Source organism: Rhinopithecus bieti, unplaced genomic scaffold, assembly GCF_001698545.2.
Source record: "Rhinopithecus bieti isolate Rb0 unplaced genomic scaffold, ASM169854v2 scaffold_30479, whole genome shotgun sequence".
Classification (NCBI taxonomy): domain Eukaryota; kingdom Metazoa; phylum Chordata; class Mammalia; order Primates; family Cercopithecidae; genus Rhinopithecus; species Rhinopithecus bieti.
The window spans coordinates 18,912-43,899 of NW_016813201.1; the positions used below are offsets into that span (position 1 = coordinate 18,912).

General features: G+C 35.3%; 1 protein-coding gene across 1 annotated transcript in view; it reads left to right on the plus strand.

The window, feature by feature from the left end:
- The window catches only part of LOC108512488 (ventricular zone-expressed PH domain-containing protein homolog 1), a 74,806-nt gene that overhangs the window by 13,014 nt on the left and 36,804 nt on the right, over nucleotides 1–24,988 (plus strand). Inside the window, exons 2-3 of the mRNA XM_017847762.1 lie at nucleotides 6,224–6,363; nucleotides 9,647–9,781. Coding sequence (XP_017703251.1) covers nucleotides 6,224–6,363; nucleotides 9,647–9,781 — 275 coding nt within the window. The remainder of the gene's footprint in view (nucleotides 1–6,223; nucleotides 6,364–9,646; nucleotides 9,782–24,988) is intronic.

A 24,988-nucleotide genomic window follows, 5' to 3' on the forward strand; every position in this document is an offset into this window, starting at 1 on the left:
AAAAAAAAAAAAAACTTCTAAACTTTAACTTGGAGGTGAGGAGGAATAGAGTTTTACTCTAAAATACTAATATATTTTACAAATCACATGGAATCAAAGTTTTACAAGTGGTCCACGCTGGCTTGTGATGCCTTCTTCCACTTTTTCAGTCAAAAGCAATGGTATTTTAAAGTAATGAGTTTGTTCTATACTTTTTCCCCAAATTGGAATTTATGGTTCACTTCAAAACATGCTTTATTTTACCTACTTTTGGAAAACTCTCGTCAGACAAATTACCAGTTTCATTTTCTTCTACTTTTTTTCTGTCCAATTTAGGACATTCATACAATTAAACGACAGTATTATTTATTTATTGCATCAATGTTTTGAATTTTTTGTCTTTGAAATACATTAAAGAAGAATTAAATGGAAGATGAAGGAAACTGCTTCAAGGGGTCCTGTCACACTAGTGTCAAGTAGGCAGAGGAAGACTCCTCCTGTTGTCATCCAGCCTGTCCTGAGTGCCAGAGCAAGCCCTCGTAGCCCTGAGCAAATGTCCCGCCCTGCTCTGGACAGCCATCACAGACACATTTCTTCACAGGCCTCTGTAGGCCACTAGTAAATTGTAAAATTTCAGAGATAAAAATTTCATTTCTAATATGAGAGTTCCTCAAAAAAACTCAACATAGAATTACCATATGATCTAATAATGCCACTTCTTTGTATATACCAAAAAGAACTTAAATCAGGGCTTCAAAGAGATATTTCCATACTCATGTTCATAGTAGCATTATTCACGGTAGCCAAGAGGTATGAACAACTCAAATGTCCATCAACAGATAAATGAACAAGCAAACCATGGCATAATTCAGCTTTAATAAAGAAACGAAATTCTGACACATGCTACCATGTGTATGAACATTGAAGATATTATGCTAAGTGAAATAAGCCAGAACAAAAGAACAATATGATCCACTTGTATCCAACAATATGATTCCACTCTAGGTACCTAGAGTAGCCAAATTCATAAAGACAGAAAATATAATGGTTGGTTGCCAGGGGCTCAGGGGAGAGGAAGATGGGGAGTTATGGTTTAATGGGTATAGGGTTTCAACTGGGAAGGATGGAAGAGTTCTGGAGATGGATGGTGGTGATGATTGCACAACAACGTGAATGTATTTAATGCCAATGAACTGTGCACCTAAAAATGATTTAAAATTTAAACCATATTATCTATAAATTATATGTTTCATATAATTTACCACAATAAAAAATTGTTACCCTCATGGATTTCACAATCTAGGAGAGAAAGATAATAAGCAAATTAAAATGTAAAAATTGTTTAAGTAGATGAGCTTTTTTTTTTTTATTCTGGATCAGCTTTTGGTTTGATCCAGAATAAAGATAAGAAACCACTTTAAAGATAAGAAACTCAAGGACAGAGAGGAAAAGAAACACAATCTCCATAAAACTCAGTCCGAATCCTGAGCCAATGCTCTTTCTATTGAAGTATATTTCTTTTTGAGTTATTTCTATTGCCTCTGTTTTATCTGAGCCATTCATTCATGTACCGGAAAGAGAACAGACTGTGGCATCTGGGTTCAAATTCCAGTTCAGCTCTTTCCTGGAAGTTTGATCTTGAGATTTCCTCTTCAGTAAGATGGAGATAACAAAGCCTACTTCATAAAGATGAAATGTAATTGGTTACACTTACATCTGTGTACAAAGTAAGGCGTCAATGAGAATTTGTTCCTTTCCTAAATCTCTCAAAATGGCTTCTCTGAGTTTGTTGTTTATTTATAAGCTATGTTCAGTGTGTAAATACTTACAGTCTAGCAGTTTCAGCAAACATTCATGTGTTTGAGCTTTTATAAATCATTGTAGAAATACAGTTTCTACAATGCTCAGTTGAACACCCTGGGAAATGAGCCAGATACATTTGTCTGACGCTTATTTCACTGGGAGGGAACTTTCAAGGGTAAGTTTTGTAAAGAATTCAAAATGAGACCTAATTTATTCTTTTTTTCCAAAACATAAAGCCAATTCTTTGATATTTCTACTAGCTATTAAAAAATCAAAGCCATATTCCATTTTTAATCTTAAGACACTTATCTCTAAACAAACAAAACAAAATCTATATAATGGCACAGGTTATGAGTGGCCACCTGAGAAATGGGTTAAAAGTGTCTAGTCTCCCAAGAAGAACGACGTGTTACTCAGATGCGGTCTAGTGAATGTGTTGCAGGAATAAACGCACATAAATGGCATTGTGGAGGAAGAGTGGCAGAAGAAACAAAGAATTCCAAAATGATTCTGAAAGATTTTGACTCAAAAAGAAGACCAAATATTCTTGTATTTTTGTATCATGTCTTTAAATTTATTTATCTGTGTAATATATTTGGGTATTTTAACATATAACACATTATATTGTATAATTACTTATGTTCATGTTAACTTTAGTCTTTATAAAGACCAAACCAAATCCTTTGATTATTAGAAAAAGAAGCCACATTCCAATAAAATAAAGAAACTACTCTCAGATTTAGTTGAATATGGAAAGCATTCTATATTTAAGACAGCATGATTTCTCTCTTCAACATTTAATCTAGAAAAATGAATAATCCTTTTGGCATCAATTATCCAATTATATAAGTAATATTTCAATGACTGAGATATACTAAACATACTATCTGGAATTACCTTAAATATTTATGTTGATGTGATTGCCTTCAGGGTTCTCTACACTTAAAGTGCTTGTTTCTCTCGCGCTTTAAGTTCAAAATCTTGATCATTTTTCAAAGTATACCTCAAATATCCCCTTCTCCTCCTGGTCTTGTCCACTGAGGCTTCAAGAACTCTTTACATCTCATGATTCATTCGCCCACAGAATACAGACATGATTTCTGATTTTATGCAAGAACACTGTATGTTCAACTTAAATCTTTTTAAGTTCATGGAGAAGGGGATATTTGAAGTATACTTTGAAAAATGATCCCCAGTTCTCCAGTCAGAATGAGTTGCTTATTTCTCTGAGTAGTCATCATCATGTGTCCCTCCATTATCTCATAAACTTAAAACAACTTATAACCATTGTTTTACATTCAGATGTTTCTCCCATTTAGCTGCAAGCTTCTTAAGAGCAGGACCATCATCAGGCCCCTATTCCTCTCAACACATATCTGACACTCATCCATTCATTCATTCAACAACAATTTATTGCATTCCTACTGTTTGATACTGTGGAATAAACAGGAGGGAAATACAGGAACAATTAACAACTAAGTCTTAATGTCATGGGGAGAATTTTCCAAGCCAAGAAAACTCTGAAAAAAATGAGAATAAAAATATTGGTACAGACCAGATTTACTGAAAGCATTAACAGAAGCCTTGTATCATAGAACTGATGTATTTTTATAGCCAGTGTATATGCTTCTAAGTTAAGGATCTCTCTCTTGTACTACTTTGACCATTTTATGTGATCTGAGACTTCTGTGGTTTGTGTATAAAAAGCTGCTAGGCTCAGAGTGAGTGAAATAAATCTAATAATGTTTATTTTCAAAAGAAAACATGAATTGGCAGTAAAATTTAGAGGGAGGAAAAGGCAGAAACTTTTTTTTCATGGTAAAGGCCTAAAGTCCAACTTGCAACTCTCAGGCTAACTACATGCATTCTTGGAAAAGAACTTGTTTCCTTTTGAAACTTTCCATTAAAACAAAACATATTGCTATCTCTCTATATATGTTACACTTAGATTTATTTCAAATACCATTTTTTGTATGCGCTCTTGAGATACTAAGTTTCCTATTTCTTTAGCATAAATTAAATTCAATTTTTCAGAGCATATGTGCCAACTTAAAAAAATTATCATTGTCAAACAATTTCTGATTGGGCAATTTTAAGTCGATATTACGCTCCATTCTATTCTCCCAGGTCTTTCTCGGTGCCAGACCTCCTGGTCTTGTCCATTGAGGCTTCAAGAACTCTTTACATCTCATGATTCATTCGCCCACAGAATACAGACATGATTTCTGATTTTATGCAAGAACACTGCATGTTCAACTTAAATCTTTTTAATTTCCTGAAACAATTACCTTCATAAAAGCTAGTCCTCTTCTTTACCAATGTTTCAGAATCACAGAAAGCTATTAATGATCAGCATTTCTGTATATATATCTAACTTGCCCTGTCACATTGTTTGGTTTCCAAGAATGTCTCCTCTAATCTCTCATTGGCCACTCTCTCTAAGATTTTCCAAACTTTTCCTGAAAAGCCTGTCACTTATTTCATACCTGACCTCTGATGGAGCACAGATAAGTCTTCCTCCCCCATTCACTAGAGAATTCAACAACACTCTGTCTTAGGTGGGGACTTACTCTGTCGCCTTTACTAGGATCCTTATCAGCTTTTATTATTTTGTTTGTTTGCTTTTAGAGATGTGGTCTCACTATATTACCCAAGCTGGCCTTGAACTCCTGGGCTCAGGGATTCTCCCACTTCTGCCTCCCAAGTAGCTAGTACTACAGGTGTGTGCCACTGTGCCTGGCTTTCTCATCAACTTTCAAAAAACTCTAGTCCATTTCCATTTTTAAGAGTAGGGCATACTGGATCACTTCACTGAATCTATTAATTTTTTCTTTCTTTCTTTCTTTCTTTCTTTCTTTCTTTCTGTCTTTCTTTCTTTTCTTCTTTCTCTCTCCCTTCCTTCCTTCCTTCCTTCCTTCCTTCCTTCCTTCCTTCCTTCCTTTCTTTCTTTCTTTCTTTCTTTCTTTCTTTCTTTCTTTCTTTCTTTCTTTCTTTCTTTCTTCTGTCTGCCTTTGTTTTTGTTTTTGTTTTGTTTTGTTTGAGACAGAGTATTTCTCTGTTGCCCAGGCTAGGGTGCAGTGGCACGATCTCACCTCACTGCAGACTCCACCTCCTGGGCTCAAGCCCACCTCTTGCTCAGCCCCCCAAGTTGCTGGGACTACAGGCAGATGCCACTGTGCCCAGCTAATTTCTGTATTATTTGTAGAGAAAGGGTTTCACCATGTTGTCCGGGCTGGTCTCAAACCCTTGAGATGAGGCAATCCGCCCACCTTGGCTTCCCAAAGTGCTGGAATTCCACGCATGAGCCACCATGCCTGGCCTCTATTAATTTTCAAAACATTTCATTTAAAATGTAAGATCAATTCTGAAACAAAAAATACCCCATGAGCTATCAGTACGACTCTACAGATTAAAAAAATCCCCAGTATAGTAGAGCCTAAAACATTCCAACATGGTGTCAGCCCTGCTGAGTTCCAGTCCTGGCTCTGCCACAGATTGAGCAGGCTTGAGCCATTTTTTTCTGGATCTCTGAGCATCATTCATCATTCATCTCCCCAGACATTAGTTATCTATTCATATTTATCGGTCATGTGCCAAGGTTATAAGAGTGAACAACGCAGTCACAGTGGTTTACTAAACTGGCTTTCTAATGAGCTGTTACCTCATCTTTATAACAGAAATAATACCCATCTTGTAGGGAAAAATTAAGTGAAGTCGAACATGTAACACATGTGGAAGTCAATTAATGATAATGTTGATTATCCAGTATTTGACACAGTGCCTAGCACGTAGAATCTCAACCCATATTTGCTTCATTCATTTATGTATTCATTATTCCTGTCTCTACCCATGGTTCCTCACCACCTCTACACCACCCATCCACTACTCCCTTGTCCCTGAAGGTATCCTTCTCATTAAGTCTCCCAGCTGAAATCCTTCAGGGTGAGATAACCTTTTCAAACCTGACCAGTACAGTTCACAGGAAGCTACACCTCAGCCAGAGTTATTTTGGAAGCTATCTCTGAGGCCCCTGCACAGCCAAGAGAAGAGCATCCACAGTTCATGGCAAGTCATTTACTACCCAGAAAATGCCTGGGTTTTCTTAATCCATTTGTTTATTTTTCCCAGGTAATCACTTCAAGATGAAAATGATACAGTATCTCCCATTTTATTGATGAGAGGGTTTTTCCCCCCATTGGAGTTGCTCAAATAGTCTTCATATATTGTTAATTAAAACAATAATAATAATTTAAAACAGCTTTATTCAAATCTACTTTCCATGAAATGGATCCACTCTCAAATATACAGTTGTTTATAGTTATTAGCTCACAGTCTGAAAACTGAAGGATATTTTATAAAGGCATTTGTGTGTTGAAGTATCAATATAAAGTGTAACTCTGGAAAGACCATAATGTTTAACGCTGTATGTATTTGTTTCTAGACACTGTGAGAAGTTGTGTGGCAAAGTTGTTCTTCACCTGCTCCCTGAAGGGTCATTACTGCCTATACAGTAAGTCCAGTTTTATTCTCATCAGTCAAGAACCTCAGCCATGGATCCAGATCATGTTTCTATTTCAGCAGGTTTGTATAATTTGTGTTCATCAGGCTCTTTAATGAGCCTGTGGGATATGGGCTTATAATCACTTTTATTGAATTATTATTTGGCCAGAGTTGATATGTAGATAACAGCAATACATACATATTTCATTAATAATTTTAACCTCTTTTTTATATTTTAGGATAGTTTCCTTATAAAAGAAGGAATTATTAATCAGTTAGCCAAACCTATTAATATCTTAAATATCCTTAGCTTTAAAAAGAAGAATGAAAGGGAAAATATCTTTGGTTAAACAACAGCAAAAGCAGCGTATTTGGGAGAACAGCTTCCCTTACGTAGTGCTAGCCTTGATTTGTCTAGAGTCTTCCAATCTCCAATTAATGTTAGTGTCAGTATATTCTTTTTGACATTGTTAAGATACTGGAATGTCTCTTTTTTTCTATAGAATATATGTACATAGGTGAAATTATGTATAGAGCAACTTACAACTTGAGAATGAAGAATTTGATGCAGAGATGTTAGCATCAAAAGAGGTTCTTATCTGAAAATAGTTATCTTGGATGCACTAAACTTTCATGTAAAATTTGAACATAGATTATAAAATGTTAGTAGTAGAAGGAATCTTAGGAATCATTTTTACAGATAAGAAAACTGAAGGGCAGAACTCAGATTATCTGACCCCTGACCCAGTGATCTTTTCGTTGTCATACGTATGTTGAAAAATGTATTTTATTTTAAAATGCATTATTTTATGCAGCTAGAAGTTGGGAGGGCAAAGGCAGAAAAAAACAAAATGCAAATGTTATAACATGGCTGAAAAGTGAAATGATATGACACTTTATTTACTTCTGTTAAAATATTTTCATAATAGCTCCTGTAAAAATCACCAAGAAGACAGTTGTATTTCTCTATAAAATAAAGTCAGGCTTATTGGAAAATAATGAATTTTAATGCTGAATACATTATAATAATAAAGTAGAACTATGGTAATTAAGAAAAGAGACAGATTGGACATGCCTTAGGAATACTGTTTTTTTCTAAAGCGAGTCTTATGAACATTTAATAACATCTCATAGAGAACAACTCACATTTTGGTGTGAACCAAATTGTACATGAATACAAAAAACAGCATTGACTGTCCTTCCTTTTCTTGAAATAACGGCCTTATTTTCTTCTATTTTGCTTATATTTTCACTTAGTTTTCATCAGTGATTTTATATTTGGTTTCATCTTTGGCTTTGTTCTAAATAGTTGTCAGTTTTCTGAAAACAAACCAAGAAATCTTGATGGATTTTTTTGCCCCTCAGTATTATTTTATTGACTTTGTCTGATTCTTTGTCTTTCTCTTTAAACAAAATCACCAAAAAGCATCTGTGTATGCTGTGTTTCTTCTGTGTTCATTTTACTGTAATGGTTTCTTTCTTTTTCCACACTTTTGATATCGTGTCATCTTCTGCCTGAATTCTGGCTTTGGGGTAAATAAAAATCAAACTTTGACTTGATATTAATAATTACAACCTGGCACTACTCTTGTGCATTGGGCCAAACTCTTTGCCTTTTCTGTCAACTGCACACATTCATACAGTTCTCAAATTCACAGACTCCAATCTAAATGCTTCTGTTTAGATTGATGATTCATTAAATCAGATCCTGTTCTTAAAATGAAAATTGGGTGCTGCATCAGTTTTGATAACAATCAATAATTTCTCAGATGTATCCACATTATGGGTTATGTAATTTATCTATTGCTGGCTCTTAAACTTTTTGAATCTGTGGATCACTAACTCGAGCATTAAGATCCTCCATCTTTTCCCATTCAGTACTAGAAATAGTTCATTTTGATGATAATGATAAAATTTTTCTGGAATAGTATTTATTAATCTTCATTCACTAAATAGAAGGTTTGTACATACAAACCACTTAGTCTCATACATCAGTGCTTAGACAGTCATTGACGTAAAAAGAAAATATGATTTCATAAGCCAATCTCATTATTTTATTATGCATTATACATAAAGGATCCTATGTATCACATTGTATGTATGTAAATGGTATTTTATACCTTTATAGATGTTCTATACATTTTTTTAAAATTGTTTCTTTGCATTGAAAAGCTTCTTACATTTATAGGTATAACACTATCACATGTGAATGATTATTAGACACATCATTGATTAGTAAATATACAAACACAAGTCAAAATCTTCCTTTGAAAAGTTTATTTTCATTGGCTTGAATGAAATATATGTAAATGTGATTTTCTTTATGTTCACATTCTTATAGCTCAACACTTAAGAGAATTTATCTTAAAGTTTTGAGAATATTCACCCATTATACATTTTAGAATTAAAATTATTTTCTGTCCCCATATACCCACTCCTACTGTTCATATTTGATTAATGTAATAATGAACTTAGTTGTTTAATTTCTATTCTTCATGATCTACTCTGTATAAATATACTTGATTTTTGTGCTCTACTTTGATTTTATTCCTTAATTCCCAGATATTTGAGAAAATAAATATGAATATTTATATTAACCGTATTCCAATTAAGGAACATCCTTGGGAAATCACTGAGATAAACACTATATTACAAAGGTTAGGCATACTTACGGACATCATTATCAACTGCCTTGAAAATACTACAAAATAATTTTAAATTTCTGTTAAAAAATGGAATCCTGAAATATATCATATGTTTGATCTTTTTTCATTTAATTTTTTTTTTTTTTAGACAGAGTCTCACTCTGTCTCCCAGGCTGGAGTGCAGTGGTAGGATCTCGGCTCACTGCAACTTCTGCCTCCCGGGTTCAAGCAATTCTCCTGCCTCAGCCTCCCAAGTAACTGGGACTATAGGCGCATGCCACCACGCCTGGCTAATTTTTTGTATTTTCAGTAGACATGGGCTTCACCATGTTAGCCAGAATGGCCTCGATCTCCTGACTTTGTGATCCACCCGCCTCGGCCTCCCAAAGTGCTAGGATTACAGGCATGAGCCACCACACCCAGCCTCATTTAATTTTTTTAAGAGAGGTAGGGGTCTTGCTATATTGGCCAGGCTGTTCTCAAACTCCTGGTCTCAAGCGATCCTCCTGCCTCAGTATCCCAAAGTGCTGGGAATACAGGTTCATTCACCACGCCCAACCCCCATGTTTGATCTTTAAGACAGATCTTTTTCTTGTTTCATTTAAATTTGAATCATGTTAAAGTTCAAACCAAGCCTAAACAGTGCCTTGAAGTCAATCAAACAATACTATTGAGACAAGACATAGTATATTCTGTTTCTGTCTTTAATGCCCTTTCAGAGCCTGTTTCCTGAACCCCTGTCCATTCAGAGTCATTCTGTGCAATTTCTCAGAGCCCTGTGGGAGAAGACCCAGGCAGGGGGTGCTCACAGCTTTGAAACAGCCATGATGGAGTCCACGTTTCCACAGCAAAAGGTAAATGTTCCTTTCCTTGGCCATGTTACAAGCCAAGATTTAAGATTGTCTTGAAACAGTTTTCCTTTTTTTTTTTTATTTTTTAGCAATTTAATTTCTTCCTTCTTTCCTTTACCTTTTTTTAAATTATTATCAGAAAACACTTGTAAGTAATTATTTCCACGTTGTACCATAGTGCATTCAGAATAGAGTGGTACCAGTAAACAAGGACATTGCCCTTTGAGGTCTGTATACTGACACAATATAGTTCCTTAGAACCACACAATAACTGCATGCATAGTATGAAATAGAAAAGATTTTACAGCTGGGTGTGGTGACTTGTATCTGTAATCCTAGCTACTCAGGAGGTTGAGGCAGGAGGATGATATGAGGCCAGTAGTTCAAGATTAGCCTGAACAACTTAGCAAGACTCCATCTTTAAAAAATATATATTTTTTAATTAGCCAGGCATGGTAGCACATGCCTGTAGTTCCACTACTCCTTGATCTTGGTCTTCCCAGCTCCAGAACTATAAAAAATAAGTTTCCATTATTTATAAATTACCCAGTCTTAGGTATTTTTTTATAGGAGCACAGTGACTAAGAAAGAAGGACTGAACTAAAGTTAGAAGTCATAGGAAGATGGGAGAGCTATTAAGAAAGTCAAATTAACAGGACTTACAGCCCGTAAGAAAAACAGAAGAATCCAGGATGACTCCAGGTGCATTGTTTGGCTAACTGGATGGTTATATCACCCTGAAAATGAGAAATCACAAAGTAATCTGATGGAACAGAAGAAGATAAAGCATTCTGGTTTACATATTTTGAATCCAAGCTGTTTATATGACTAACCAGGTGGTGGTAGTGGTTAAATGCCAATGTGGGCTTCAGGAAGAAAGCCTTGACTGGAGATATGGATTTGGGAGTCAAAAGCTAGCACTTAGTGTCATGGCAGAAGACTGGATTGCTCAAAGGAAATATGTATATTGAGAGAAAAGAATGGTTATTAATCTCTTCTAGTAAATATTATCAGCTTCTCTCTTTTAGCCCTTCCCAAACTCAAATATTCTGATTATTCTTATTTTGCCTTTTAGATAACCCAGGAATAAATATTGGATGCTTACTGAGCAAACCAGATGTTCTGCGAGTATATAATCATGGTGTCTGTCCTTGTTTTACTGTTGAAAAGGGAGACAAGCATGCCAATATTAAACAAATTCATAGTACAAACGAGTAGCAAATTAAGTACTCCAGAACTGGTCTCTTGTGAAACTAACAAAATATCTTTTAACTGATGAAGAATTCTAATAATATGAAAAATGAGCATGATTAATCAGAAGTTGATTTGTAATGGTCTGTAAGACACTAAAAACCCATCAAACTATTGCATCACTGCTTTTTGGATTGGGTTTAGGAATTCAACGTGCAGTATTAAAAATAAAGGAAACGCCACAATTGCTTCAGTGTGGAGTAAAATGGAATTCTTTGCACATTTCAAATTTCCAACTGTTGCATCATGTTTGAAGACAATGCCTCAAGTTCTCATAAATTTTTCATTGCTAACTGTATTTTAACTAGAGGCAACCAGTAAATTAAAACTTGGCAGGCTGTTTCAAATCCTAAGAGATTAAAAAAAAAAAAATACTTGGAAAACTACTTTTGTACATACTCACATGTATACTTATTCACATTTCTTGTATTCCATGCTAATAAACATTTCTCTAAGGGAAAATTAACTGTAAACCGAATTTAAAATTTTTTAAAGTTTTATAATTTGGTTTGTTCATGAGTAATAGAAAAAACTTTGATATCTGCAATGTACATTGTGTGGCAAATTTATCTGCCCAAGTATTTCTCAAGTATATTTTTTCCTATTTTTTATGAAGTATTCTCTGTACTAAATTCAAAATAGCTAAGAGAATGGTGCAAAGTCTGCTTTATTTTCACAATAGGTGCCATATAGACATACATTAGTGATTTGAAAGAGATGGCCATGTGCGTTTCAGTTGCAGTGATGGAGTTTCACTGCAGCGAAATGGATTCAGGTACACAAGAAAGAAAGAAGAAACTCCTAATGCATGAGTATCTAGAATATAACATTCTGGACAATATAAAGAGAAGTTTCTTATTGTGATTGCTTTTTAACAGAATCTTGGAATTTTGGAACTAAAAATTATCAGTGAGATATCTATTAAATTGCAAACTGCTTGAGGGCAAGGATTTTGCCATATTTACCGTTGTATTGCCAGAGCTACACAGTGCTTGGCATACACTGGGCTCTCATTAAATAATGCATATCAATTGAAAAAATTTAAAAATTCTGTCATTTTCTGGATGTTAAAATCGGAAGCAAAGGGACCTGTTGAAGGTCAGTGGCAGAGCTAGAACTGATACACATACACTTGCGATTTCAGGGTTGTCACTAATGAATCTAGTACTTCCCTCCTCTGGGCCCAGGAGAGGATCACATTTCCCTGTCTACTGAAGCAAGGCTGGTCATGTGACTTGATTCAGCCAATGAAATATGGGAGGGGATATGTATCACTCCAAGAGGAATCTTTTAAAAGCCAGTGTACTATTCTCTGCAATTTCTCTTTTCTTCTACCATGATAATGATGATTGTAGGAGCAAATGTTGAAATTGAGTTGCCAGAAGATGAAAACAGCCTAGAATTCTGAGCCACCACACGGAGGGCTTCTGCTCTAGAAATCCACCCAGTGCCACCACACATTTTGTATGAGAAAGAAACATCTGTTGTTTTGTTAGAAACTGAATTTTTGGTATTAGTTATAGCAGCATAACCTGCCTTTCTTGATTCATACACCTACCACAGTAGTTAAGCATGTTAGCTCTGAATCACCTTGCTTTAAAATCTGGCTCTGCTCCTTACCAGGTCTGTGTCCTTTGTCTCTGTGCCCAGTTTCTTTACTTGTACAATGGAACTAATATTAGTACCTACCTCATAGCACTGTTTTGAGACTTGAGTGAGTTAATACATACAGAGCTCTCAGAACAATGGCCACACATTGTGATCTCTCAATAAATGTTAGCCAATATTCTAATCCCTAGCCAGCACCCCACCTCAAATAACACAAATTCAAACCCATCTTGCATGAATTAAGGGAGGTTCAGAGTGGAGGTAGGAAGATGAACCTGACTGATAATCTCTCAAGTTATTGTACTCTGCCACTTTGGTCAGACCAACATTACCAGAAATGTTTTCCAAATTTCAATCATGAATTTTCAGTATAAAATTCAATCAAATTCGGCCAGGTGTGATGACTCATGCCTGTAATCCCAGCATTTTGGGGAGCCAAAGCGGGTGGATCACCTGAGGTCAGGAGTTCAAGAGCAGCCTAGTCAACATGGGGAAACCCCATCTCTACTAAAAATACAAATATTAGCCAGGCATGGTGGTGCATGCCTATAATCCCAATTACTTGGGAGGCTCAGGCAGAAGAACTGCTGGAACCCAGGAGGTGGAGATTGCAGTGAGCCGAGATCCTGCCACTGCACTCCAGCCTGGGAGACAGAGCAAGACTCTGTCTCAAAAATAAATAAATAAAATAAAATAATAAATAAATAAGTTCAATCAAATTATCTTTTGCAAACTATATATCAATCTCACACAGGCATCAAAATGTGGAAATGCTTATGTAATATAATGCTAAATTTTTTTTTTTTTTTTTTTTTTTAAATATTATAATTTTTTTTTTTTTTTTTTTTTTTTTTTTTTTTTTTTTTTTTTTTTTTTTTGAGACGGAGTCTCGCTCTTTCGCCCAGGCTGGAGTGCAGTGGCCGGATCTCAGCTCACTGCAAGCTCCGCCTCCCGGGTTTACGCCATTCTCCTGCCTCAGCCTCCCGAGTAGCTGGGACTACAGGCGCCCGCCACCTCGCCCGGCTAGTTTTTTGTATTTTAGTAGAGACGGGGTTTCACCGTGTTAGCCAGGATGGTCTCGATCTCCTGACCTCGTGATCCGCCCGTCTCGGCCTCCCAAAGTGCTGGGATTACAGGCTTGAGCCACCGCGCCCGGCCATATTTTAATATATAAAACAAAAGTTTAATATTAGTGAACTTAGTAAAATGCATCAATTCAGTAGTTCAAATTTTTAAAACATCACTTAAATGACATTTGATAAAATCCAACAATCACTTTACTAACACACATTTTATATAAAAATTGTATTAATGTCTGTGTTACTAATTAGACTGGATTTCCATGAGAACATATGCTTGTCATTGTACACCCAGCACCCAGAGCATCTCCTGGCATACCGTTGACACTCAGTGATATGTGTTGACTGAATAAAGTGAGTGAGCACTTTTACTAACTAGCAATGGAAAGATGTGTTCTTAGCATGATAAATATTTGATAACAAAAGAAAAACTATGCCTAGTGGTGAACAACTGAAGATGTTTTTATTAAACACTGAAATAAAACCAGAATGTCCAGTATAATCTTTATAATTTAGTATTGCTCGAAAGCGTGAGCCAACTTGAGAATATAAGCTCCATGAGAGCAGGGATCTTGTCTGCTTGTTCGTTACAGAATCCAGGATATCTAAAGAGTGTGCCTGGCTCATACTAGGCATTACAAATAATAATAATAGCAAATAGAAAACAACACAGAAATAAGGAGTATACTATTTGAAAGAAGAAGATAAATTCAACATTACTTTTAGTTAATATTAAAATAAAAAGAGCACTCTTAGAATTAATAATAATAATTAACTTTACTGGGCATTTAGAATGTGCCAATAATTGTCCTGTTCATTTAATATCAATTATTTCACTTAATCCCAATGATAAAACTATGAGATAGACGGTATTATCATTATCATCTTACAAATGAGTAAACTAAGTAGAAGAAAGATTAATTTTCTCAAAGTCACAGAGCAATGGAGAGAAACAGACTTGAATGAACAGTGATATTACCACGTTCCTGATTGGAAATAGTAAATATTACAAAAATGTTAATACTTCCTTAGTTAATTAGCACTTTAACTGAGTTCCAATTTAAATTCTAAGAGAATTATTTTGTATCTCTTATGAAGTGATGGTAAAATACAGCCAGAAGGATACATAGGTGAGACTAGTTTGAAAATTTTGAGAGGGGCTAAAAGAGGACATTCCAAAACATTAAAGCATACCATAAAACCTACAATTATTAAATTACTCCACTTTTATGGAAAGAATTAATGCAGACAAATGGAACAGACTAGTCCAGAAACCAACATAGTTTTATACATATAATCAGTTAATGTATATATACAATTGTTTAACTACATATGAAACAAACCCTTTTGAAAAAGCCTACATAAAAGAGCATGATGTCAAAATCCTAGAGCTAAATTTATACATATAGAAAAAATGTAAACGTATTTGCTATAATTAGAACTTAAACAAGGATACCTGTCATCACCTTCAAAATTTAGCATTTTACAGTGATCCTACCCAATGCAGGGAGACAAAAGCAGATAAGGATTAAAGCAGAATAAACAAGAAAGAGAAAGAGATAGAGCTGAGAGGGAGAATGAGAGAAAGATAAATTATTTATAGACAATAAGATTATTTGTGTAGAAAGTTCAAAAGAATCTAACCTTTAGAACTTATACAAAAGATCCATAAAGTTATTTGACATAAGATCAACATATAAAATCAATAACAAATCTATATATGAGTAATAACTAAATAGAAAATGTAGAAAAGCATGCCATCTATGATAGCAGTAAAGACTCTAAAGGACCTAGGAATAAATATAAGAAAAACTGTGAAACTCTTTAATGATAAAAAATTTTTAATATTAATGAAAAAAATTTAAGGACATGAATTAATGAAAACATATGACCTTTTCATGGTCAAAAACAACCATTATCATATAAATGAAAATTTTCTCCCAAATTAAAATGTAAGTACAATTTCATAACCAATCCTAATGGCAACAGATTTTCTCATGGAGTTTGACAAACTGCTCTTAAATTTAGAATAAACAAAATCTTAAGAAAGACTATGGGGAGGAAATTTTATGCTAGAGAAAAGAATGTGATTATTGCCACAGGGATAAATTAATGGTAAATAATAAAGAGCCCTGAAACAGTCCCAATCATATGTGAAAGCCTGGTAGGTGATAGAAGGGGATTACACATCAGTGAAGAGAAAGTAAAATATGTTTTAAATAATGTAAGGACATGTAACTTTTCCAAGCTGAAAAGATAAAAGTAGATCCTTCACAGACACCATATAGATCAATTAACTCAACATAAATTAAAGGCTTAAATGTAATCAATGAAATATTATAGCAATTAGAATAAAATATCAAAAGTTACCTTTATAACTCCAGGATAAGAAAAACTGTGACAATACAAGTCTTGGCAAAGATGTGAAAAAGTGGGAATGTTCACACACTCTTGATGGAAGTAAAATAGGTATACCTGTTTAGAAAAAAGAACACTTAAGCACACACACATATATACATATGTATGTATTAGTCATTAATTAGACTCAAAAATGAAAGCTAGATTACTATTAAGATGGGTGAGTAACTTTCTTTCTGAAGTCTTAATTCCCTTTAAAGCTGATCATAAAAATGTTTAAATACAAGATTTTTATATTACAGTATATAAAATGTGCTAATACTACTTAGCTATTAAAAAGACAAAATAATGTCTTTTGCGGCAACTTGGATGGAGCAGGAGGCCATTATTCAAAGTGAAGTAAGTCAGAAATAAAAAAACCAAATATTATATATTCTCACTTGTAAGTGGGAGCTAAGCTATGAGTATATAAAGGCATACAGAGTGGTGTGATGGATATTGGAGACTTGGAAGCTAAAAAAACTAAGTATCGGGTACAGTGTACATTACTTAGATGAAGGGTGCACTAAAATCTCAGACTTCATTCATCCATATAACCAAAACCCACAAATTTTCCTTTACAGACTTCTTAAAGAGCAATTTGCTCTTTATAATATAATTAATGGTTATATTATAATTTCATGTGCCCTGTTTTTCTGCAGTTCTATCTCTAGATGAACTCTTACATAAGTGCATCAGAAAACATGTACAGAAATACTAACTGAAGCATTTTTTGCAGCAAAAATTCAGGAGCAACCCAAAAGTCCCTTGATAGAGGAATGTGGAAAAACAATGTTGTGGTATAGTAATATTACACAGGCAGGTAAAATGAATTAATTACACCTATATGTAATAGCATGGGATAAATCTTGAAAATATGATATTGAGTTTTAATAAGCAAGTTGCAAAACTATGATATGAATACTATGATAGCATAAATTTTATTGTATAAATTTTTAAAACACACCAAGCAGTGTTATGCATTGTTTATAATACATACTACACTTATGATAAAAATACACTACATTTAGAATTATACCAAATTTATGATGAGGTTGCCTTTGGGTAAGGAGAAAGTGAGCAAAGGAAGGAGGAAAATGTTACTGGGGAAGGGAATTAAGGCGATCTCAATTTCATCTGTAATTTTATTTTTAAATAACCAGAAGCATTTATTAACTTAACAAATATTAGCATTTGTTACGTCTGGCTGGCAGGTCCATGGGTATTTGTTAAAGTATCTTTTGTAGATGCTTTTCTGTCTTTGTTTTTTAAATTTAATTTAACCTATAACTAATGTCAAAGAGTAAAGAATTGATAGGTTTGACTACATAAAATATAAAGTCTGTAAAGAGCAAAACCTTTTATGCACAAAAATTTTAAATGAAAATATTTGTAACAAGCATGAAAAACAAAGTTTAACATCCTTAAGCTACTACTATAAGTTCATGGAAATCAATAATCAATGAGCGAAGAACATGAGCAAATACTTAGGAGACTCAGTACATAAAAGATATTCAACCTCATTAGTAGGCAAAGTAGTCAAAGTTAAAATAAGTTACCCTTTTTAACACATTTTTTAAAATACAATAATCAGTGCTGGCTTGAGCAAGAGAGTTAAGGCACTCACATGTTTCTAAGTTGAAGTGTAAGTTATTTCAACATTTCTAAAAAGCAGTTTAGCAATGCAGTTCAAGAGTCTTAAAAATATTCTTGTCCTTTCACACGGTGATTCCACTTCTAGGAATCTGTTCTAAAGAAGTAATCTGAAACGTGTACAAAACTTAAGATAAACAAAACAAAAAGTATTGCAGAGGGATTTGTAAATAGCCTAAATGTCTAAAGATAGGAGAATGAAATTATTATACATCCATATAAAAGAATATTTTTGTAGGTCTAGACCTGAATCCAGGTAAAAGAATATTTTTAAGACAGATAGATGAAATAGAGAAATAGGAAGATAGATAGATAGATAGATAGATAGATAGATAGATAGATAGATAGATAGATAATGATACAGAGAAAGAGAGAGGATTATTTCCTGGCTGTCTCTGCTGAGAGAACAAAAAATACTAACAAATCCTGAAAAGTAATGTTTATGAGACATGTTTAATGATATGAAACACACTTATGGTAAATACCATATTTCAGGGTACAAAATTATTTTTCTAAAGAATATTATTTGGAGGATTGCCCATTAAAACAACCAAAAGGAAATATAATAAAATGTTAATGATGTAGCTCTGGTTGGTGGGATTAGCATTTTCTTATTTTTCTCTATATATTTCTTTTATAATCAAGGAAAAAATATTACTTTAAGTTATATTGCCTTATGTAAATGAGCAGTTTACTTGAAGAAAAATAGATTCTAAGACAATTAATTTCCATTATAAAATAAGGATTTTAGAAAGATGGTGGAAAAGTAGTTGATTTATTGAAGAAATGAGAAAGACCCCCATGGAGTAAGTAGAAATTACTATAAATAATTTCATTTCAGTGCGTGTGCTGCCCAACACTTCAGAGGGATTGGCACTCTGATTATCAGAGGACCAGAGTTGACAAAGTTGATTGGAGGATTGCTAAAGGGCCAGAATTTCAGGAAGAAAAAGCCTTTATTAACACATATGTTCCAGTTACCAAAGCATAGGGAAATGTCATATGCTGTAGAAATGGGATCTCAAAACTATGTCCCTTACAGAAAAAATAAACTACATTTACTGCTGAAATTAAATGTGCCCCATCTGGCTAACATTTGGTGATTTGTTTTCAGTCCACATTGCTACAAACACACTTGATAGTTCCCAGGATAGTTGACAGGAGTGTCAAGGCATAAATAAACTAAAACACTAATTCTGGGTGGAACCCAAGGAGACTTTCTGATGCTCCCACAGGCTTAGATCTAGTGTTTTGGGTTAAAGTGTTAATGTGCTTGAATACATAAATGCATAAGTAAGTAAATAAAAGGTGGGCTTATTATATAAAAGATGTAACAGTTCAAAATCTTATGAGAAATTTAAGTCTACATGTGTGATAGAAATGACAAGTGCTGTGGAAGGTCAGTCTCCAGGAGTGCCATATGAATATATGTTGGAGAGAACCTTCCTTTCAGGGCAAGCTAGAAGGGTATGGGGTTTGGGATTTCAGAACCCCAGATCGGGGTGGAGGATTCTAGGCTTTTAGGCTATGAACTCAGAACCAGAAAAATCTGATAAGCAGTTTCTAGGTGGCAAAGGTGAGGTAAGAAGATAAACAGAAAATGTGAATAAGAGTCTACCCTAGGAAGCCAGGTCCAGGGGTTAATCCAGTGATTGAGGGGAAAACTCAGTGAAGACTGCAAATCATGGAAGGACCTGGAGGGCAGATTGAAGGTGGAATGTGGATGCAGAGGCAAATGTCTGGGACACTCTTTGCTCAGGGAAGGAGCTGGTTGGAAAGTGGTAGAAATTGAAATGCAGAGTTCAGAGGCTTTTTTTTTTTATCTTTAAAGAGAAAATAGTTCCATATAGAAAGAATGACATGAGAAATAACATGGAGGAGACAATATAATCACAGCAAAATCATGGTAAATATGACTCTTAAGTTCATGTATTCAGTCAAAAATATTTTCTGCAAAATGCCTGCTGTATACCAACCACTGTGCAGACACTAAACATAAACTATCATGATCCCTGCCCTGATGGAAACAAGCAATACACTAAGAAACAAATACACAATTCCACACTGATAGAGACTATAAAAGATAATGCCTAAAGAAAATGAGCATTTGTTGGATGTTAAAGGAAGGCTTCTCTGAGCAGATATCAGACAAGTTTTCCTGGCAATGAGAACAATTTGCACAAAGGCCTTGAAACCAAAAAACAAAAACAAAAAAGGAAGAATAAGAGAGAAAGGAAAAGCTTTGGTGTATTAGAGCATTCTCTTCAAATGTAAGTCACACATCCCATCAAAAAAATATTTCTGAGCAAGTACCTTCAACATGTGCATATTTATTTACCTTTAAACTATATACATACATTATTTTACATACTTGTTATTTCACTATAAAACATTGAAAATAGAAATTTTAAAGGACGAGATGAAAATAAATAGAAATGAAAGTTCTAATATTTTCTTCCTCCTATATCACAGTGGATAGTCACACCTACGCAAAAGTGAGCACATTCCCCTTTCACAGCATTGGTGGAGTCAGTGAACAAAGGGGAGAGTGGAGACTATAGAGTTAGTCTGGGGAATTCTGTCCTGGCCTTTCAGACCATGGCAAGGAGCTTAGATTGTATTGCAGTCTATGGAAAACCACGGAAGAGTTTTGAGCAGCCGTCCTTAGTTCAGTTTCTTTGTCCATTTGGGCTGCTATAACAAAATACTATTAACTGGGTGCTTATAAACAACGAAAATGTTGCTTACAGTTCTGGAGGCTGGGAAGCCTGAGATCAGGCAGATTCAGTGTCTAGTGTGAGCCCATTCTGGCTTATGGATGTTGCCCAAATGCTGTGTCCTCACGTGGTTGAAAGGACAAGTGGTCTCTCTTGGGCCTCTTTAATGAGGCACTAATCCCATTTATAAGGACTCCATCCCCAAGACTTAATACCTCCCAAAGGCCTCCCCTCCCAATGGTATCACCTTGGGGGATAGGATTTCAATGTATGAATTTGGTGGTGGTAAGGAAACATGAGCCTTCAGTCCATTGCAACCACCTTGTTTTTTGAAAGATCGCTCAGTCTGCTGTGTGGGGAATAGATTGGAAAGGGACAAAAGTAAAATTAAGGAGATCACAAAAGAGACTATTGCTAATCCAGGTGAGAGGAGAGTAGCTTAAACTTGTATGATCCTGGTAGGGATGGAAGTTAATGACGCATTCAATATAACTTTTGGAGGTAAAAGTGACATAACAAGCTAATGAATGGCATGTAAGTGTGAGGGGAAGTGAGGAATCAAAGCTGATGTCAAGTTTCTGGCATGGCAGTATCATTTATTAAGGTGGATAAAACTGGGAGAAAATGAGCTCTGGGGAGGGGCAAGTGAATGAAGGTGGGAGCTGGGACACAAGGCTTTTAGACATCTGAATCTGAATTTTCAACCACCTGCAAGATGTCCCAGTGGAATTGTCTTTTAGACAGTTGGATATCCAACTGTGAAAGGACTTAGGCCAGGAATATAGATTGGGACATCATCAGCATACAGATGATGAAAACCATGAGAAGACTGAAGCAATCTAGGAAGAGAGTTTAGAGAGGAAATGGTCCAAGTTCCGGATTGCATCCAGAGAGCAGCCAAGAAACAAAAGAACCTCGGAAAGTGTAGAAGGCATCACAGATATCAAGAGAGTGTCCAAGAAGGAGAGAGAAAGGAATTGTATGTGATTTGGTAGCCAAATCAAGATAAGTGTCCATTCAACAGGGCAACATGGAAAGAGCAGTTTTAATAGAGTTTTAAGGGCAAGGTACGAACAGAAGTAGGTGGAGGAACAAGAAGGAAAGAGTAAAGAAGGAAGCATAGCACGTGTAGAGAGCTGTTTTAAGCAGTTCGGTGCTGAACGGATTGGTAAGTGGAGGGATTGTAGAGATGAGTAAAAATGGAAGCCTTCAGAGCCTGTTTATAAATTGCTAGGATGCTGCAATAGAGAGGTTGAGACTGATGAAACAGACGAGAGAAGAGGTGGTTACATACAGAACCAGATCAATTAGTAGATTTGATGGTGAAAAGAAGAATGCATCCTTTTTAATAGCTTTTAAATTTTTTTCAGTAAAATAAGAGGTGAGGCCATCAGCTGACAGTGAGGTAGGGAGAGGGAGGAGTGGGAGGTAGGTATTTGAGAAAGAGAAGGTTTGAAATGAAAGGCTCAGAGAAGGGAGCATGAGCTTCCTAGAGAAATACGACAGGATGGTCAGGCAATGAGGAGCATCCATATGGGACCTAAGGTTATGGATCTGAAGTAAAGCAGAGATCTGATTTTCTCCAGCTTCAATCTATGATGCTATGATGGAATTCATCCAGGCTTGGGTTTTTGTCTCTTGGTTGAGTGGTAGTAAAATACTGAAATGTTTCAAGATCTGGATTTGAGAAGATGGAGGGTAAAGATGTACATCAAAAGAATAAAATTTTAAATGCTGAAAGGGAAGCATCCACTCATGAGAAAACCAATTTGGGAAACAGAAAGATGGTCTTTAGAGACCAGAAAAAAAAAAAAAGGTTATTTCCCGAGTGAAGAAAATGATGGATTTGTGCTGAGTTTCTCTTTACAGGAACGCTCTGCTTCTCATAGCCCCAATACACACTCTACTCTTTGCCTTGAAAAAACAGAACAAGTACACCCACCAAGCAACTGGCCAAAGTTAGGACAACAGCCACTAGGGCAAGATGAAGTTAACTGACCACGGCTATGTTTACAGTATGCTCCGTGGATAAGGCTTGCAATGCTAGGTAACACCAGGAGAATTTTCAGCTTAAGCACAAGATGGATTTTTATCACAGTTTATGTAGTATCAGTAGACTCACACTCCTCCACCAGAGCCACGATAGTTCATCTGGGATTAATATGACTAACATAAGAGGAGAGGTTCACACATGAAGAGTTCTTGAGAGAAATGGCATGGCTTTTTACAAGCATGACTTTTATTGATGCCTTAGGACCACTGAGTTTGGAAGTTCAGCCAAATTCTAAACTTTGCCTCCCTAAATACTATTTCTACCTTCATTTGGATTCATTTCTTTCCCTTAACAGATATACATCAGGCATCAAGACCCCTCATTTAAACAATTCTGTACACACAACCCACTATATTAAGTGATTGCATATGATTTTGTAAATTCATTGAACTTAAGTGACAGTTCTATTTACTATTAAGAAACAGATTTCTTTTCATTGTTATACACTGGTCTGTTGTTTTATAGTCTTTCTTTTTAATCCTCTTATCTCCTTTAGAAAACTATTACCTTTACTCTTGGCTAATTAACATACACTATTCATACCTCCCTAACCACTTTCCATAGACACTGTACTTATACTGTACATATGCTTTTTTAACAAATTTAAATTGGCATAGAAATGTTTTGTCAGTTTAGTTGAAATCCTGGTTTATCACATGTATTATATTCCTTTCATATTTCACAAGCCAGACTGTCCTATAATGAAGCATGTCAATTTTACTGCTGTCGTGAACATTCCTTCACAGTTAGCCAGATGTTCTGCATCAGTCAAGGAAATTAAAAAAAAAAAAAGAAAAACCTTTAGAAAATAGTTAACGAAATAACTCTATTCCTGGGGGAACAGAGGTATGCAATCCCTCTGCAATGTCTGTTCTAAGCTAATAGTGGTTGGGTTCTTTTCTTAAATAATCAGTGCATGAGTAAAATCCTTTTCCTTTTCTTTTGCTGCTATCATGGATATTGTGTGAATGCCCACAAACACTGGGCACTATACTATTAGAATAAATAACACCTCTTTTTGTACAAGAAGAAAGTGTGGTAACCAGAAACTCACAATCGGGGTTTGAATCCTGCCTCCACCAGCTACTTACCAGCGCTTTTATCTGACTCCTCTGTGCCTCACCTTCTTTACCTGCAAAGTGCAGAAAATGGCAGTAAACACTTCACAGGGATGTTATGAGATTCAAAAGATATAACACATGTAAAGTCCGTGGAGCCGTGATTGCCATATAGTAAGAGCTCAATAAACAGTAGCTGGTACTATTTTATTGCACCTCCTCTGCAAGACCCCTCCAAACAAAATGAATGACTCCCTCAGCCATATTCCCATAACCTTTCGCAGATGTAAATAAAGATGTCAACAACAACAAAACCATTTGATTTTAATGTTTTTCAGCCTCTCATAGGCTGGGGGATCAGGCTCTTCCCATTAATGTCTGCATGTCCCAGCACCTATCATGGCATCATGGCCTGAGGCAGAGCAGCTACTCAGTAAATGTTTTGAGACTTTATATTCTCAATCATGATTAAAGTTTCTTTCTTTTTTTTTTTTTCTTGAGACAGGGCCTCACTCTGTTGCCCAGGCTGGAGTGCAGTGGCACAATGACGTCTCACTGCAGCCTCGATGTCCCAGGCTCAATCAATCCTCTTACCTCAGCCTCTCTAGTAGCTGGCACTATAGGTGCCCAACACCACACCTAGCTAATTTTTGTATTTTTTTGTAGAGACAGGGTTTCGTCATGTTGCCCAGGCTGGTCTCAAACTCCTGGACTCAAGTGATCCACCCACCTCAGCTGCCCAAAGTCTGGGATTATATGTGTGAGCCACGGCGTTTGGCCCGGTTTCATTTTTTGAGAATGACTTTTATGTTCACAAATAGCCCAACATTTGTCTGAGCCCATGTGTACTATAAAAAGAGACTGCTCAAACTGAATAAAAAATTTCCAAGTTAAAAGCTAGGTTTCACTAAAATAATGAACATTATTTTCTTGTGTGACTCACAAATATACACTGCAAACAATTCCAAACAATGTATCTAAAAAGGTTTTGAGTGGAAGCTGTGTCACTAAAATGCAAGTAGTCATGCACGCTTAATACTCATTTCAAAATATAAATTCTGGTTTTGTCCTTAAAAAATCATAGCAATTTAGATATCTCAATACTAGACATACCAAGAAAGAGAACAATCGGTGACATTATCAGCTTTTAATTTTATAATCCTGAAAGTTGCATGTGGATTGGCAAAATTTTGGTTGTAGGGACATATTACCCTTTCCCCTTAGGGATTCCATGAATATGGAGTAATTTCTATGTTTTCTGTTTTAATTCAGTAAAAAAAAACTATTTCCTAAAATCTAATTATGTTCCATATTTTTTATATTTTTATCCTACATTCAATGCAATTTTGGGTTTGATGCCTCATTTCTGGATCTGGTAATTTCTTCTGCCAATG